Source organism: Mixophyes fleayi, chromosome 9, assembly GCF_038048845.1.
Source record: "Mixophyes fleayi isolate aMixFle1 chromosome 9, aMixFle1.hap1, whole genome shotgun sequence".
NCBI classification, from domain to species: Eukaryota; Metazoa; Chordata; class Amphibia; order Anura; family Limnodynastidae; genus Mixophyes; species Mixophyes fleayi.
The window spans coordinates 24,439,138-24,453,159 of record NC_134410.1 but is presented as its reverse complement, the minus strand read 5'-3'; the positions used below and the strand labels follow the sequence as shown (position 1 = coordinate 24,453,159).

Genomic DNA, 14,022 nt, shown 5'->3' with positions numbered 1-14,022 from the left:
ACATTTATGTTAGGATTTGGGCAGGCATGGAAATGCGCTCTGTATAAACAGTGCAACCTTTCCATAAGCATAGACACATACAGACGGAAATATTTTTAAAAGAGCATTTGCAATATGTTTACTACATGCGTATTAACAATGATAATAATTTAAAATAACAACTGGTAACAATATAGCAAACCTACTAATAAAAAACAAGAACAAATGAATATATAATTTTTTTATTATATTTGCGATACATAATTAACTCTTCAAAGCGTAGAGTGTACACAATGCATATTGAAAAGAAATCTTCCATGTGTACAGTTGTGCTGTGCTAGCTGCCGAAAGGCTTGCGAGAAAGACAGCAAACAATGCCGTGTCGGTCATCACTATCATCCGGCATTTACACCTGCCCTGTTCCAAGTGCCCAAAATATGGCTGAAAACAAGTAACCTTGCACCACACACAGGGTTTGTGTTAGCCGCTTCTGTGTGAACACACCCTTACTGTACAAGGTCAACGTTAATTTTCCCCTTCCCGCTCTCTTTCCACCTCTCAAGTCGTAATGTGTCATAAGCTTTAGATCATGTGAATATGAATTCCGTGCAATGGCATGCAGTTGCGTCAGCTTGGTTTATGGGCATGCGCAAGATACGTGGGCAGCACAGTGGCGAAGTGGTAGCACTTCTGCCTCATAGCGCTAGGGTCATGAGTTCAATTCCCAACCACAGCCTTATCTGTGCGGAGTTTGTATGTTCTCCCTGTGATTGTGTGGGTTTCCTCCGGGTGCTCCGGTTTCCTCCCACACTCCAAAAACATACTAGTAGGTTAATTGGTTGCTATCAAAATTGACCCTAGTCTCTCTGTCTGTCTGTCTCCCTCTCTATGTGTGTGAGTGTGTGTCTATATTAGGGAATTTAGACTGTAAGCACCAATGGGGCAGGGAGAGATGTGAATGAGTTCTCTGTACAGCGCTGCGGAGTCAGTGGCGCTATATAAATAAATGATGATGATGATGATGAAGATACACTAGGCAAATGGATATATGGTCCAGTCTTGAATTAGGCCCACAGTAAACTATTCAATTATGTGTATAAGGTGCATTTCTGCAACAAAATTACACAGATTCTCATATTGTGTGGCTCATGGGGAGGGATGAACACAGTCACATTATCTGTTTAGCAAAATGTTCTCTTTAGTAAATTTATTTTTCAATGATTATTCATTACTTCTCTTTCATCTATACATTATATTCAGCTAAATACAGTTGCTATTGTATTATAATATTGCAAGTTATACATAAATATGCATATATTAATTTTACAGATGCTGTGTATTTCTCAATACTTTGCAAATACATAAATGGGTTTTTCTATAACAATGAGCAGTTTCATGTGTTTAGAACTTACTTTTCAAAAACCTGAAATAGCCACTCATTTAAAAAATGTACAGAAAATGTCAATAATTAACGTGGGATGAAGCACAGTTGGTAGTGATGGGGAAAATTTCCAAATCCACTCATTTGTGGCGTTAAGTCTATTTCTTCTATGTCCACAGGGGACTGAAGACTGAAGTTCTGTAAAATGGTGGTGAAGAACAGGAAGAGCTCCATCTTTGCCAGACCTTGCCCAAGACATATCCTCTTCCCTGGTGGATAAGAGAAAAATGTGGCAAATTAGCATCTAGTTGTCTACAGTCCCAGTCATAAACAATTATAAGTAAAGGGGATTTCTGAGCAGATGAAATGGGGCAGAGTAAAGATGTAGGTAGGAATGGAAAGTAGGCATCTTTAGTAAAATCAATCAATGTTTAAATAAAGGAACAGGGACATCATGGTATTTACAGATTTTGGATATTTTCTAGAGCAGTGAATGGCAACAGGTGGTGCTACCACTTGTTTATTTTTAATTTAAATTAGAGATGCTCGGGCTCGGTTTCTGAAAACTGAGCCCACCCGAACTTAGCAGATCCAAGTACCGAGCCAAGCTGACTTGATACTTTCAAGCGACCTCGGGACTGAAAATGAGGCAAAGCGTCATCTTTGCATTGTCAGATCTCGCGTGTTTTGGATTCTATAAGGTACTGCACTCCAGAGAGATTCATTGCTCACACAGAAACAGGGGTAGCAGTGTGCTTGTCACTCTCCATTCTCCAGTGACATTGCTGAATGCCATTGCTCATAAACAGAAGGGATAGCAGTGGTCTTGTCACTTAACAAAACTTGACTTGAAATTAAGGTTAGTGAGGTTAATAATAATGTAGGAACAAAAAAAAAGAGCCAAATGACGTGATTTTAGCATTTTTTAGCTGGTTTTTTTTAAAAACAGATCCAAAGCCAAAACACGTGAGGGTGGTTTTGCCAAGATCAAAACAAAGTTAATACAGATCCAAAACCAAAACCAAAACACAGGGGTCAGTGACCATCTCTAATTTAAATGCCTTCTGAAATGTTATTATAGATCGGAGTGTATTTCTTTGATTAAATGTATTGCTTTAATTTAACCCTGAGATTAAGTATGGTGTGTGGCCCTTTTGAAGGTTAAAGGGCCACACATTTAGCCACTGAAGTGCATCAGGTTGCCCATCACTGTTCTAGAGTGTCATTTTTGACTGCATAGGAATCACTAATTTGTCACTTAAATATTATTATTTTAATGACAATATCTAATATTCCAAATATTGAATTCTATTCATCTTGTTGATATGATCAGGGGGAATAGTGCAGGTGTCCCTCAGTAAATGCAGCCATCTTGGCCCAGTAAAGCCATGAACTGCCACACAAAACATAGATGAATTTGCACAGAAAAAGGCACATGACCATGAGGGTTTGTACTTCTGCACTCTTATGAGTTTTATGGTCTCTTTGGGTCCATTTTAATATGTGCCTCTTTATGTAATTGTCACTCTGGATCTATTAAAGAAGAGAAAATGTTAATTTTGCCTTAACATATATTTTAGAATGCAGTTCTTTCATCATCATTATCATCATCATATATTTATTTATATAGCACCAATAATTCCGCAGCACTGTAGACAGAACTCACTCAGATCAGTCCCTGCCCCATTGGAGCTTACAATCTAAATCCCCTAACACACACACACACACTGAGAGAGACTAAGGGCAATTTAATAGCTGCCAATTAAATTACTAGTATGTTTTTGGAGGGTGGGAGGAAACCAGAGTACCTGGAGGAAACCCACGCAAAGACGGGGAGAACATACAAAATCCACACAGCGAAGGCTATAGTCGGGAATCGAACTCATGACCCCAGTGCTGTGAGGCAGAAGTGCTAACCTTTAAGCCACCGTGCTGCCCATGGTGCATAACTTTATCTTGCCATTTTTTCCACCACTTCTTTTTTTTCTTTTTTCCTACTGAAGCAACTATCTATATTAAAAAGTTTTAAATGATCCAATCTGAAGAGAGCAAAGAACACGTGGAAAATATGTACCTTTAAGTATAATCTTAATATGGCATTCTAATGTCCCAGTTTGTTACTAATTCAATTAGTATTCTTTCCTATTGGATAAAGACTGGGGATGGTGCATTGTGGTGGGTATGACTTTATGATCCATTTAGGGCATTTAGGGCTCTTTCTACGGGGCTCAGACATTTCTAATTATATTCCTGCATTTATTTATAGAGATACTGCTGTTGATTGCCATTTTACAGTTCAGTTCTAACTTCAAGTACATACCTGCAGAGAAAGGCATAAATCCTTCATTCCGACAGAAATTCCCTTTATCATCCAAAAAATGTCCTGGATTGAACTGATTGGGGTGTTTAAACTGTTTGGGGTCACGTAGAACAGAGCTCAGCATTACATAGATAGTGGTGTCCTAGGAATGCAGAAATGTATTAAAAAAGGACCAACAATTTCCTTACTGATTATGTGTTTTGTGAGCTGGTGGTAGTTTGACATTTTGGGTTGTATAGTGTTATCTACCTATTATCATTGCACCAGATCAAGTACATGTTACAATTTGTATTTATTATTTTATTGTTCTTAATAAAATTACTTTATTTTGCCCTTGATATAGATTAGTTTGAATAATCAATCTGGGTTACAAAATGGATTCTAGCAGCCAACATTTTACTTCTATGCTTCAGGTCTTATGCAGCTAAGTTTTGCAAGAAATGAAAATGTTATGTCTACCATGCATCATGCTTATCAAAATGTACTATTTGCAAGGCTGGCACATTGATAAGTGAAATTATGTCTCTATACATCAGAGTTACGGCCTCCCCATGACATGTTGTGGTCAGGGAGGCACATTTTCTAAATGTGGAGGCACATATAATAATGTAATAAATAGCTATTCAATCAATGTACATGTCATTACAAATGTCAATCATAACATTCCTCTGCCTAAGGATGCCAAGATTAATGTCTATAAAGACTATGTGTAAATGTATTATCATTACCTTCTGATCTACTTAGACCAGATGGTCCATGCACACGCAAATTAATAAACTTAACTCTATTTCATTATAACTCCTTCTTTGAAAACAGCTACAACAATTGGTGTTTATGTGCCTGGTTATCAAGTTCCATCTTTTAGGAGTACAAGAGCCTGCAGGGTGAGACGTACTACTGGTGACAGTACTGGCGGCCGCCACTAGGTTTGAACTGGTTTTCTGCTGATGTGCTCTCATTGGAAACTGTCTATATGTGTTCTTTTGAACTCTTGTAAATGGCCTCTGATCAACATTCGGTGCTGTTTGATAAGTCTCATCTTATTCTCTTTCACTCCTTTCATTTGTATATTGATTTGAACAAGGTGAAGGTTCTTTGTCATTTTCCTTATCGCGCTTATTGATTATTGATTTTGTCATTATGCAAACTTCTGTGGTTTATTTTATTTCCTGGTTTTGTGTTGTGACCCTTTCACCGGACGCAGTGACAAAGCCTTGCTAAATCAAGGGTAAAATTATACTGCCTTTATAACTATGGTTTACAGGACCCAGACAGGAAGTTAAATATTACAACTAGCGTTGTGTTGTTTTGTCAATATGTCATTAAAATGAGGAAAGGACCATCTGTGCTCCTGAAAATACCAGAGGGGTCAGAAGCTAGTTACATGTACAGTAAACATGGTTTAACTGCTGTGAAGTACCCTATGTCACTCACCGGACCGTGAGTGCCTCTTCCCGGACATTTAGGAACCGTGGCCGTCCTCCATCCTGAGGATCTGCGCATGCGCAGCCCTTTCCTATACTTCTGTGTATGTCCCTTTAACTCAATTGGCAGATCAGGCAACCTCCCTATATTAAGCACCTGTGGTCAACACCACGTGGCCTGATCTTGGAGTCTCATTCCTCATGAGTCTCTGAAGGTGTTCCTGTATTCCTCGTGTATTCAGCGCTGCTGATTCCTGTGGTTTCCAAACCACTTCTATTCCTGTGGTCTCCATACCACTTCTATCATCAACTGTATCATCAGGACTGTTTGCTGATTCCTATCCGCTGCCTCCGTGCACTACAGTCTTCTAAACCACTTCTACCATCAACTGTATCATCAGGACTGTTTGCTGATTCCTATCCGCTGCCTCCGTGCACTACAGTCTTCTAAACCACTTCAACGTTATTTTATATCTATGTGACTGTTTGCTCATTGCTATCCGCTGCCTCCGGGCACTCCAGCTTTTACTTCACTCACCTGCTTCTCATCAAGTCTGTTTGCTGATTCCTATCCGCTGCCTCTGTGCACTACAGTCTCCTGCTTGCAACTTGCCTGTGTTCATCATCGTGACTGCCAGCTGCTTCTATCCGCTGCCTCCGTGCACTGCAGTCTCCTGCTTGCAACTCGCCTGTGTCCAACATCGTGACTGCCAGCTGATTACTATCCGCTGCCTCCGTGCACTACAGTCTCATCTCATCTTTGCTGTGACTTCCTCGAGACTGCCGCTTTCATTACCATCTGCTACACTTCGTGATCTACAGCTCCTGCCCTGCGCTGCACTCCTGTTTCCCATCGCTGTTGGTTCCTGTGGTTGCTACTGGTTACCTCCGTGTGCCGCTGAGTCCTGCCGCTGTGGTCAGCGCTATCGTCCATCTCCTGCTGATCCACTCTCCACGCCTTCACGTGTTCCACTGGCCTCTACCCTCCTGTCAGCATTGGATTTGTATCTCATCTACTACCCTCTGCTGGATCATCTCCATTCTCCCGGGTCCCCTATGAGTCCAGTTCCACGTGTTGCTGACTCCTGTGGATTCGTGTCCCTGCCGGTCTACTCATCTGTGCGCTGCACCTGCTAGACCGCTGCCTCACCTATCCAGGGACTTCCTATCCAGTCGGTCTGCAGCCGCTCAGGTACCGCTGCAATCCCATCTGACTGCTACTGCTGAACCACGGTATGCATACTTCTCATTGACTGTGCTGTGTATTGCATATCTTGCTGGACTGTGTTTGGTTCTCTCTGGAGTCTGCTATCCGCTGAGTCTATTGCCATCATTGACTGTGTTATCATTCCTGGACTACTTCAAGAGACTTTCTAGATTGCAGACCTGCTCAGTCATTTATATCCATATATATATCTATATTGTGCATATTATTGTGGATCGTGTATAAGGTGCCTGTGTATATCCTGTGTTGCAGTCTTCCCCTGTGCACCTCCTCACATATATATTCAGTGGTACAACTTGCTGATGTCAGACCACTGATCCCTGTTTCCGGTATCACCTGTTCCATCATTCTCTCACATAGCAGTGGTACAACTTGCTACCGCAGACCACTGACTACCTGGATACCTCCACTTGGATTCCATTCCTTCTCTCAGACAGCGGTACAACTTGCTACCCGCAGACCGCTGACTCTCATCACCTCCTTGTTTCTGTTGGACATTCCTCCTCACTATAGCAGTGGTACAGCTTGCTATCGCAGACCACTGACTACCTTCACGTGTCCTTGTCCATACAGTTCCTTGTGTATTATTACCTCATTACTACCAGTGTTGCTAGTCATAGACTTTCCTGAGCATCTCATCGGCCATCATTTCATGTTCCGTGATCACCCAGCTACCAGAGTACCCTATTACCATCTACATTGCTCTGGTAAGCCTACCATCTGGTGATCCCTGGGTAAAGACTCCTAGTGCCCGTGACAGTAAGATCAGGCCATGACAGACCCAGATACGGAACCTACAGCCAAAGAGATGCTGCGGCATCTGGTTACTCGTATTGAGCAACAGGAAGTTCGCCAACGGCATTTACTGCGGTGTTACCAGGCCTTAGCCTCCCAAAGACCGTCTGTACAAGATGCCACAACTACTGTTGATGCTCCTGTGCCTTCCTCCGTTTCCCCAGTGCCATCCCAGGTGTTTACAGCTTCCACGCTTCACCTGCCTACTCCGTCAAAATACGATGGAGACCCCAAAACTTGTAGGGGTTTTCTTACTCAATGCTCAGTTCATTTTGAGCTCCAACCTCAAAATTTTTCTACCCATCGTTCCAGAGTGGCCTATCTTATTTCATTGTTTTCTGGACAAGCTCTCGCATGGGCTTCCCCTCTGTGGGAAAGAAACGATCCATTGTTACAGGATAGTGCCGAGTTTATTTCCACGTTCCGAAGTGTATTCGATGAACCAGGTCGTGTCATTTCCGCTGCATCCAGCATTCTCCGTCTTCGCCAAGGATCTCGCACTGTGGCTCAGTACGTCATTCGATTTAGGATCTTAGCCTCTGAACTTCAGTGGAACACTGAAGCACTAGTTGCCGCCTTCTGGCAGGGGCTTTCCGATAAAATTAAAAACGCACTGACTTCACAAGAACTACCCTCCTCTTTAGAAGATTTGATCTCTCTTTGCCATCGGGTAGACCTGAGGTTTCGTGAAAGAGAACCTGAGAAAACAACTTCGGTTAAAACACCTCCTCTCTCAAATCCTCAATTTCACCCAGCTTCATCTCCGGTGATACCCATGGAGATAGGTCGCTCCAAATTAACTTTAGAGGAGAGGGACCGAAGAATAAAGAATAGACTTTGTATCTATTGTGCCGATTCTACGCATATGCTCAATTCTTGTCCCAGGAGATGCCGGGCTCTAACCAATACTGGGGAGATAAGGTTAGGGTTCCTGGAGTCCTCTCCATCTTCCATGAAATCTAAAGTCTGCGCCTTTGACGTTACGATTTCCTGTGCTACCAAAACCTTTGAGTCACAGGCATTGATTGATTCCGGAGCAGCAGGAAATTTTATTTCCAAATCATTAGTAAATCAATGGTCTCTACCAGTGATTACCTTAAAAACACCCATTACTGTGACGGCTATAGATGGATCACGTCTCATCAACGGTCTCATCACCCAGAGTACGTCTCCAGTAACCCTTCAGATTGGTGCCCTGCATCATGAAGAAATATCGTTTTTGATCCTTCCTGTTACGACAAGTCCGATTGTCTTAGGCCTTCCATGGCTTCAGTGTCACTCTCCCCAGATTGACTGGCGCACTCCTCGAGTTACATCTTGGGGAACTGAATGTCATCATCGTTGTCTCTCCCAAGTGGTTTCATTCAAAAGACAGCATTCGTCTATTCCACCAGGTCCTCCTCCACAAGATCCTTCATCTACGGATCTGTGTGATAAAGTTCAGTCTGAACGCCTTCCTCCTCATCGGGCGTTCATGACGTCATCGGACGTTGAAGATGGATCTCAGGAGTCATCTTCAAAAAGTCAAGTGCTGGTGGTTCACGGTCACCATCCGTCTTTTCCGGAATTTCCTGCCCTCCCGCCCACCCAAGTTCCTGCGGTGGAAACTGTTTGTCAGACCTTTAAAAATATCTGGTCTCAGGTCAAAACCTGTTTAAAGAAGACATCTATCAAATATAAATCTTCCGCAGATAGGAAGAGGCGGGCTATTCCACCACTAAAAATTGGAGATCGTGTCTGGTTATCCACTAAAAATATTCGTTTGAAGGTTCCATCCATGAAATTCGCCCCTCGTTTTATTGGTCCATATAGGATCATTCAAGTTATCAATCCAGTATGTGTGAAACTCCTTCTTCCTAAGAGTCTTCGGATTTCTAATGCCTTCCATGTATCTTTGCTCAAACCTCTTATTATCAACCGTTTTTCAACTCCTCCCTCAGCTCCGCAGCCAGTTCAAGTTCATCAGGAGGAGGATTTTGAGATTACCGAGGTACTAGATGCAAAAATTTCGCGAGGAGTCCTCCACTTCCTCGTTCACTGGAAGGGCTTTGGTCCTGAGGAGCGCTCTTGGATCAAAGCTGAAGATCTTAATGCTCCTGCCCTTTTGAAGAAGTTTTACTCCAAAAATCCGGACAAGCCCGGTTCCAGGCGTTCTGTGCCCACCTTTAAAAGGGGGGGTACTGTCACTCACCGGACCGTGAGTGCCTCTTCCCGGACATTTAGGAACCGTGGCCGTCCTCCATCCTGAGGGTCTGCGCATGCGCAGCCCTTTCCTATACTTCTGTGTATGTCCCTTTAACTCAATTGGCAGATCAGGCAACCTCCCTATATTAAGCACCTGTGGTCAACACCACGTGGCCTGATCTTGGAGTCTCATTCCTCATGAGTCTCTGAAGGTGTTCCTGTATTCCTCGTGTATTCAGCGCTGCTGATTCCTGTGGTTTCCAAACCACTTCTATTCCTGTGGTCTCCATACCACTTCTATCATCAACTGTATCATCAGGACTGTTTGCTGATTCCTATCCGCTGCCTCCGTGCACTACAGTCTTCTAAACCACTTCTACCATCAACTGTATCATCAGGACTGTTTGCTGATTCCTATCCGCTGCCTCCGTGCACTACAGTCTTCTAAACCACTTCAACGTTATTTTATATCTATGTGACTGTTTGCTCATTGCTATCCGCTGCCTCCGGGCACTCCAGCTTTTACTTCACTCACCTGCTTCTCATCAAGTCTGTTTGCTGATTCCTATCCGCTGCCTCTGTGCACTACAGTCTCCTGCTTGCAACTTGCCTGTGTTCATCATCGTGACTGCCAGCTGCTTCTATCCGCTGCCTCCGTGCACTGCAGTCTCCTGCTTGCAACTCGCCTGTGTCCAACATCGTGACTGCCAGCTGATTACTATCCGCTGCCTCCGTGCACTACAGTCTCATCTCATCTTTGCTGTGACTTCCTCGAGACTGCCGCTTTCATTACCATCTGCTACACTTCGTGATCTACAGCTCCTGCCCTGCGCTGCACTCCTGTTTCCCATCGCTGTTGGTTCCTGTGGTTGCTACTGGTTACCTCCGTGTGCCGCTGAGTCCTGCCGCTGTGGTCAGCGCTATCGTCCATCTCCTGCTGATCCACTCTCCACGCCTTCACGTGTTCCACTGGCCTCTACCCTCCTGTCAGCATTGGATTTGTATCTCATCTACTACCCTCTGCTGGATCATCTCCATTCTCCCGGGTCCCCTATGAGTCCAGTTCCACGTGTTGCTGACTCCTGTGGATTCGTGTCCCTGCCGGTCTACTCATCTGTGCGCTGCACCTGCTAGACCGCTGCCTCACCTATCCAGGGACTTCCTATCCAGTCGGTCTGCAGCCGCTCAGGTACCGCTGCAATCCCATCTGACTGCTACTGCTGAACCACGGTATGCATACTTCTCATTGACTGTGCTGTGTATTGCATATCTTGCTGGACTGTGTTTGGTTCTCTCTGGAGTCTGCTATCCGCTGAGTCTATTGCCATCATTGACTGTGTTATCATTCCTGGACTACTTCAAGAGACTTTCTAGATTGCAGACCTGCTCAGTCATTTATATCCATATATATATCTATATTGTGCATATTATTGTGGATCGTGTATAAGGTGCCTGTGTATATCCTGTGTTGCAGTCTTCCCCTGTGCACCTCCTCACATATATATTCAGTGGTACAACTTGCTGATGTCAGACCACTGATCCCTGTTTCCGGTATCACCTGTTCCATCATTCTCTCACATAGCAGTGGTACAACTTGCTACCGCAGACCACTGACTACCTGGATACCTCCACTTGGATTCCATTCCTTCTCTCAGACAGCGGTACAACTTGCTACCCGCAGACCGCTGACTCTCATCACCTCCTTGTTTCTGTTGGACATTCCTCCTCACTATAGCAGTGGTACAACTTGCTATCGCAGACCACTGACTACCTTCACGTGTCCTTGTCCATACAGTTCCTTGTGTATTATTACCTCATTACTACCAGTGTTGCTAGTCATAGACTTTCCTGAGCATCTCATCGGCCATCATTTCATGTTCCGTGATCACCCAGCTACCAGAGTACCCTATTACCATCTACATTGCTCTGGTAAGCCTACCATCTGGTGATCCCTGGGTAAAGACTCCTAGTGCCCGTGACACCCTAAATGCTGGCATGAGCAGGCTTCAGGCAAATTAACCTTCCCTATAACAGGTACATTTGATGATGAAATTTGGGATAATTTAAAAATATTTAAAGAAAAAGAGTTGATAAATGGAAGTCATATAATCTGTGGGTTGTAGAAAGTAAACTAACCAAGAAACATCCATCGCTCATGTTCCACAAATGTACATGGGTGAAAACGCTAGACAAAGTGCTGAGGATACTTTACTCTTTAGTAGCTGCAACTCAGATGTGCTCAGCAGCCTCAGCCCCTCCCGTGGCACAGCCAAGTGCTGCTGCAGCTGCAGAGAGGGAGGCTTGCGTCAGGCAGACAAGAACAGTTCTCAGCTGACTACATTACCCTCAGCAAAAAGCCAAGGATACCATGAAATGAATTTGGGAGTGTGGACTTCCAAGGTCCCAGATGCTGCCGTACCTATAACTTTGTATACTGATATTGCAACGGACCACCCTTTAACTTCAAACACAAGAGGTCATGTTGCCTCTGTATCCTTCAATGTAACCCCAATATGTAATATTTTATCTGTTACAAATGTCACTGATGACAGTCAGGAAGTGGTACATCAAATGCCCTTAAGGATAGAGATGGTAGTTATGGTACCAACACTAAATCCACTGAAAGAACAACCACCTTCCCCACCAGTGGAGTGGTCGGTGCATGTCCCCTGGTCACCCAGTGACTTAAGGGAAATTATTATGAGATGCACCAACCCTAAGATAGATTCTAGGAGTGCTCTAAAATATTTGAATGTGATTTATACTGTACATAATCCTACTTATCCACATATAATAAAGTTGTTTAATTTGATATTTGGAGTAAATGTTACAGACACTATGGTCAGAGAAGCGTATTTAAAACCAGATGAGATGAAAACTAGAGATGATTATAAAAGGCAATGGCAGAGTCAAGGCACTAAATCCCTCTCTAATAGATTTAACAAAAATGATGACAACCACCCAATCTGCAGCTGACACATCCACTGACTATCATGGTAAATGTATTGAAGTGATAATCCAAGCCACAGGGATAGAGAATATTGCTGAATAGTCTGAATCCAGCACTAAAAGATTATGTGGCATAGCTTAGTCATGGTTTAACACACTTATCAAAGACTGCTATGGCTCAATTGATTAGGGCCTATTGGTTTGCTCCAAGATTCTCTTACACTAGCTACAAAATTATGTGCTATCTGTTTAACTTGTTTACAGTCAAAATTCTGAACCCACTGTTCCTACAGAACTGGACAGAAACACCAACTGTCGTAACTGTTTTCAAAGGAGTCAGAGGAATTGATAATGAAATAGAGTTACGCTTATTAACTCTATTGCGTGTACGCAGACCATCTGGCCTGAGTAGTTCAGAAGTCAATGATAATACATTTATACATAATTTTTATAGGAAATAATCTTGGCATCTATACGCTCAATTTTACAATCTTTGGGTAAACGCATAGAGATACAGGTGATATGTATGAAAGCCTGCTGCAATACTAACCAGTCAGATTCTATTTTTTAGACATGCAATGTACAACAATTTATCATTATAGTTAGGGCTGGCGCTACCAAGAGTCGAACGTAGACGTTTGCCTAGACACCATGTTTAAGGGGCACCTAAAACACTGAGTGAGTGACATAATATCACTCATGCAGTGCCTTGATTGGCATAGTGGCACCCTAACACTGAGTGCCAGCCACTAACAGGGAGGGGCAGCAGCTGACAGCTTCTAACCTGTGAGCTGCTGCTTCTATATGTTTGTAATGGAATAGGAGTGTGGCACTGGGCTATGATGTCCCAACCCAGCCCTAAGCTCCCAAGAAAAGAAAATTCCTCCCGCTCCCAGCGTTGATGGGAGTTGGGATTTCTGGACAGTGCTGGCAGAAATTACCCACCAGACAAGAAAACATATCTTGTAATGTAAATTGTAATTAGGTGAAACAGACATTCTGACAAATCATATAACTCTGGGTAAAACCAATGTAATTTTGCAAAGTTGTCAACATTTAAAATATTTTTCAGGTACAATTTGATCTGAACCAGTGAATGTAAGCAAGCTGCATGTGGTGATTCTGTCTTGGCAGACCTTGAAGCACTACATTCCCCATTAAGTCATGGTTTCTCAATGTGATTATAAAATTATTTTCAGTACTTTAAAATGCTCATTATCAATAAATGTTCACTTATAAACCCTAGGAAATAAAACAGATTGTAAAACACAAAAAAATCAACTTTTAATGAGAAAAGAATTGTATTGTGCAGCTCTTTAATATTGGAGAATAATAGGTACCTTCTAGGGGCAAAAACAATGAGGTACAGTTGCGAACTGTGATCTTGTTACAATCTATACGTAGTTATCACGGATGCCCAGCCTGTCTCAGATACAGCAATCTGAAAAAGCTGGCCGTGACTGGAGTAACCTTGGTCACCTACCAATGAATACATCTTTTCTGCCATTTAATATTGAGTCCTTGCATTCACCAAACCACTTATTAATATTTCAAACTTAAAATCACATACACATGTAGCTTGAGCCTCACTTGGCTTTGTAAGTTCACAAAGTTTCACGGTGAACATGCTAGATTAAGTGTATTTAATCCAAAAAATGTTTCCCTTTACAAATATGTTGCACAAATAAGTTTCAGAAATAAAATAGGAAATAATACCAGAGTCACTACCTTACTAGTTTAAGACTTGAGAGGAGTACACTCTGGG

At 42.8% G+C, this 14,022-nt stretch overlaps 1 protein-coding gene across 2 annotated transcripts in view; it reads right to left on the bottom strand.

The window, feature by feature from the left end:
* Positions 1-205: 205 nt before the first annotated feature.
* LOC142102239 (cytochrome P450 2C16-like) overlaps positions 206-14,022 on the bottom strand; it is a 32,994-nt gene continuing 19,177 nt past the window's right edge. For both annotated transcript variants that reach the window (XM_075186974.1, XM_075186975.1), the window contains exons 8-9: positions 3,681-3,822; positions 206-1,629 (exon numbers count right to left, since the gene is read on the bottom strand). In XM_075186974.1, coding sequence (XP_075043075.1) covers positions 1,448-1,629; positions 3,681-3,822 — 324 coding nt within the window. In that variant the 3' untranslated portion in view covers positions 206-1,447. The remainder of the gene's footprint in view (positions 1,630-3,680; positions 3,823-14,022) is intronic.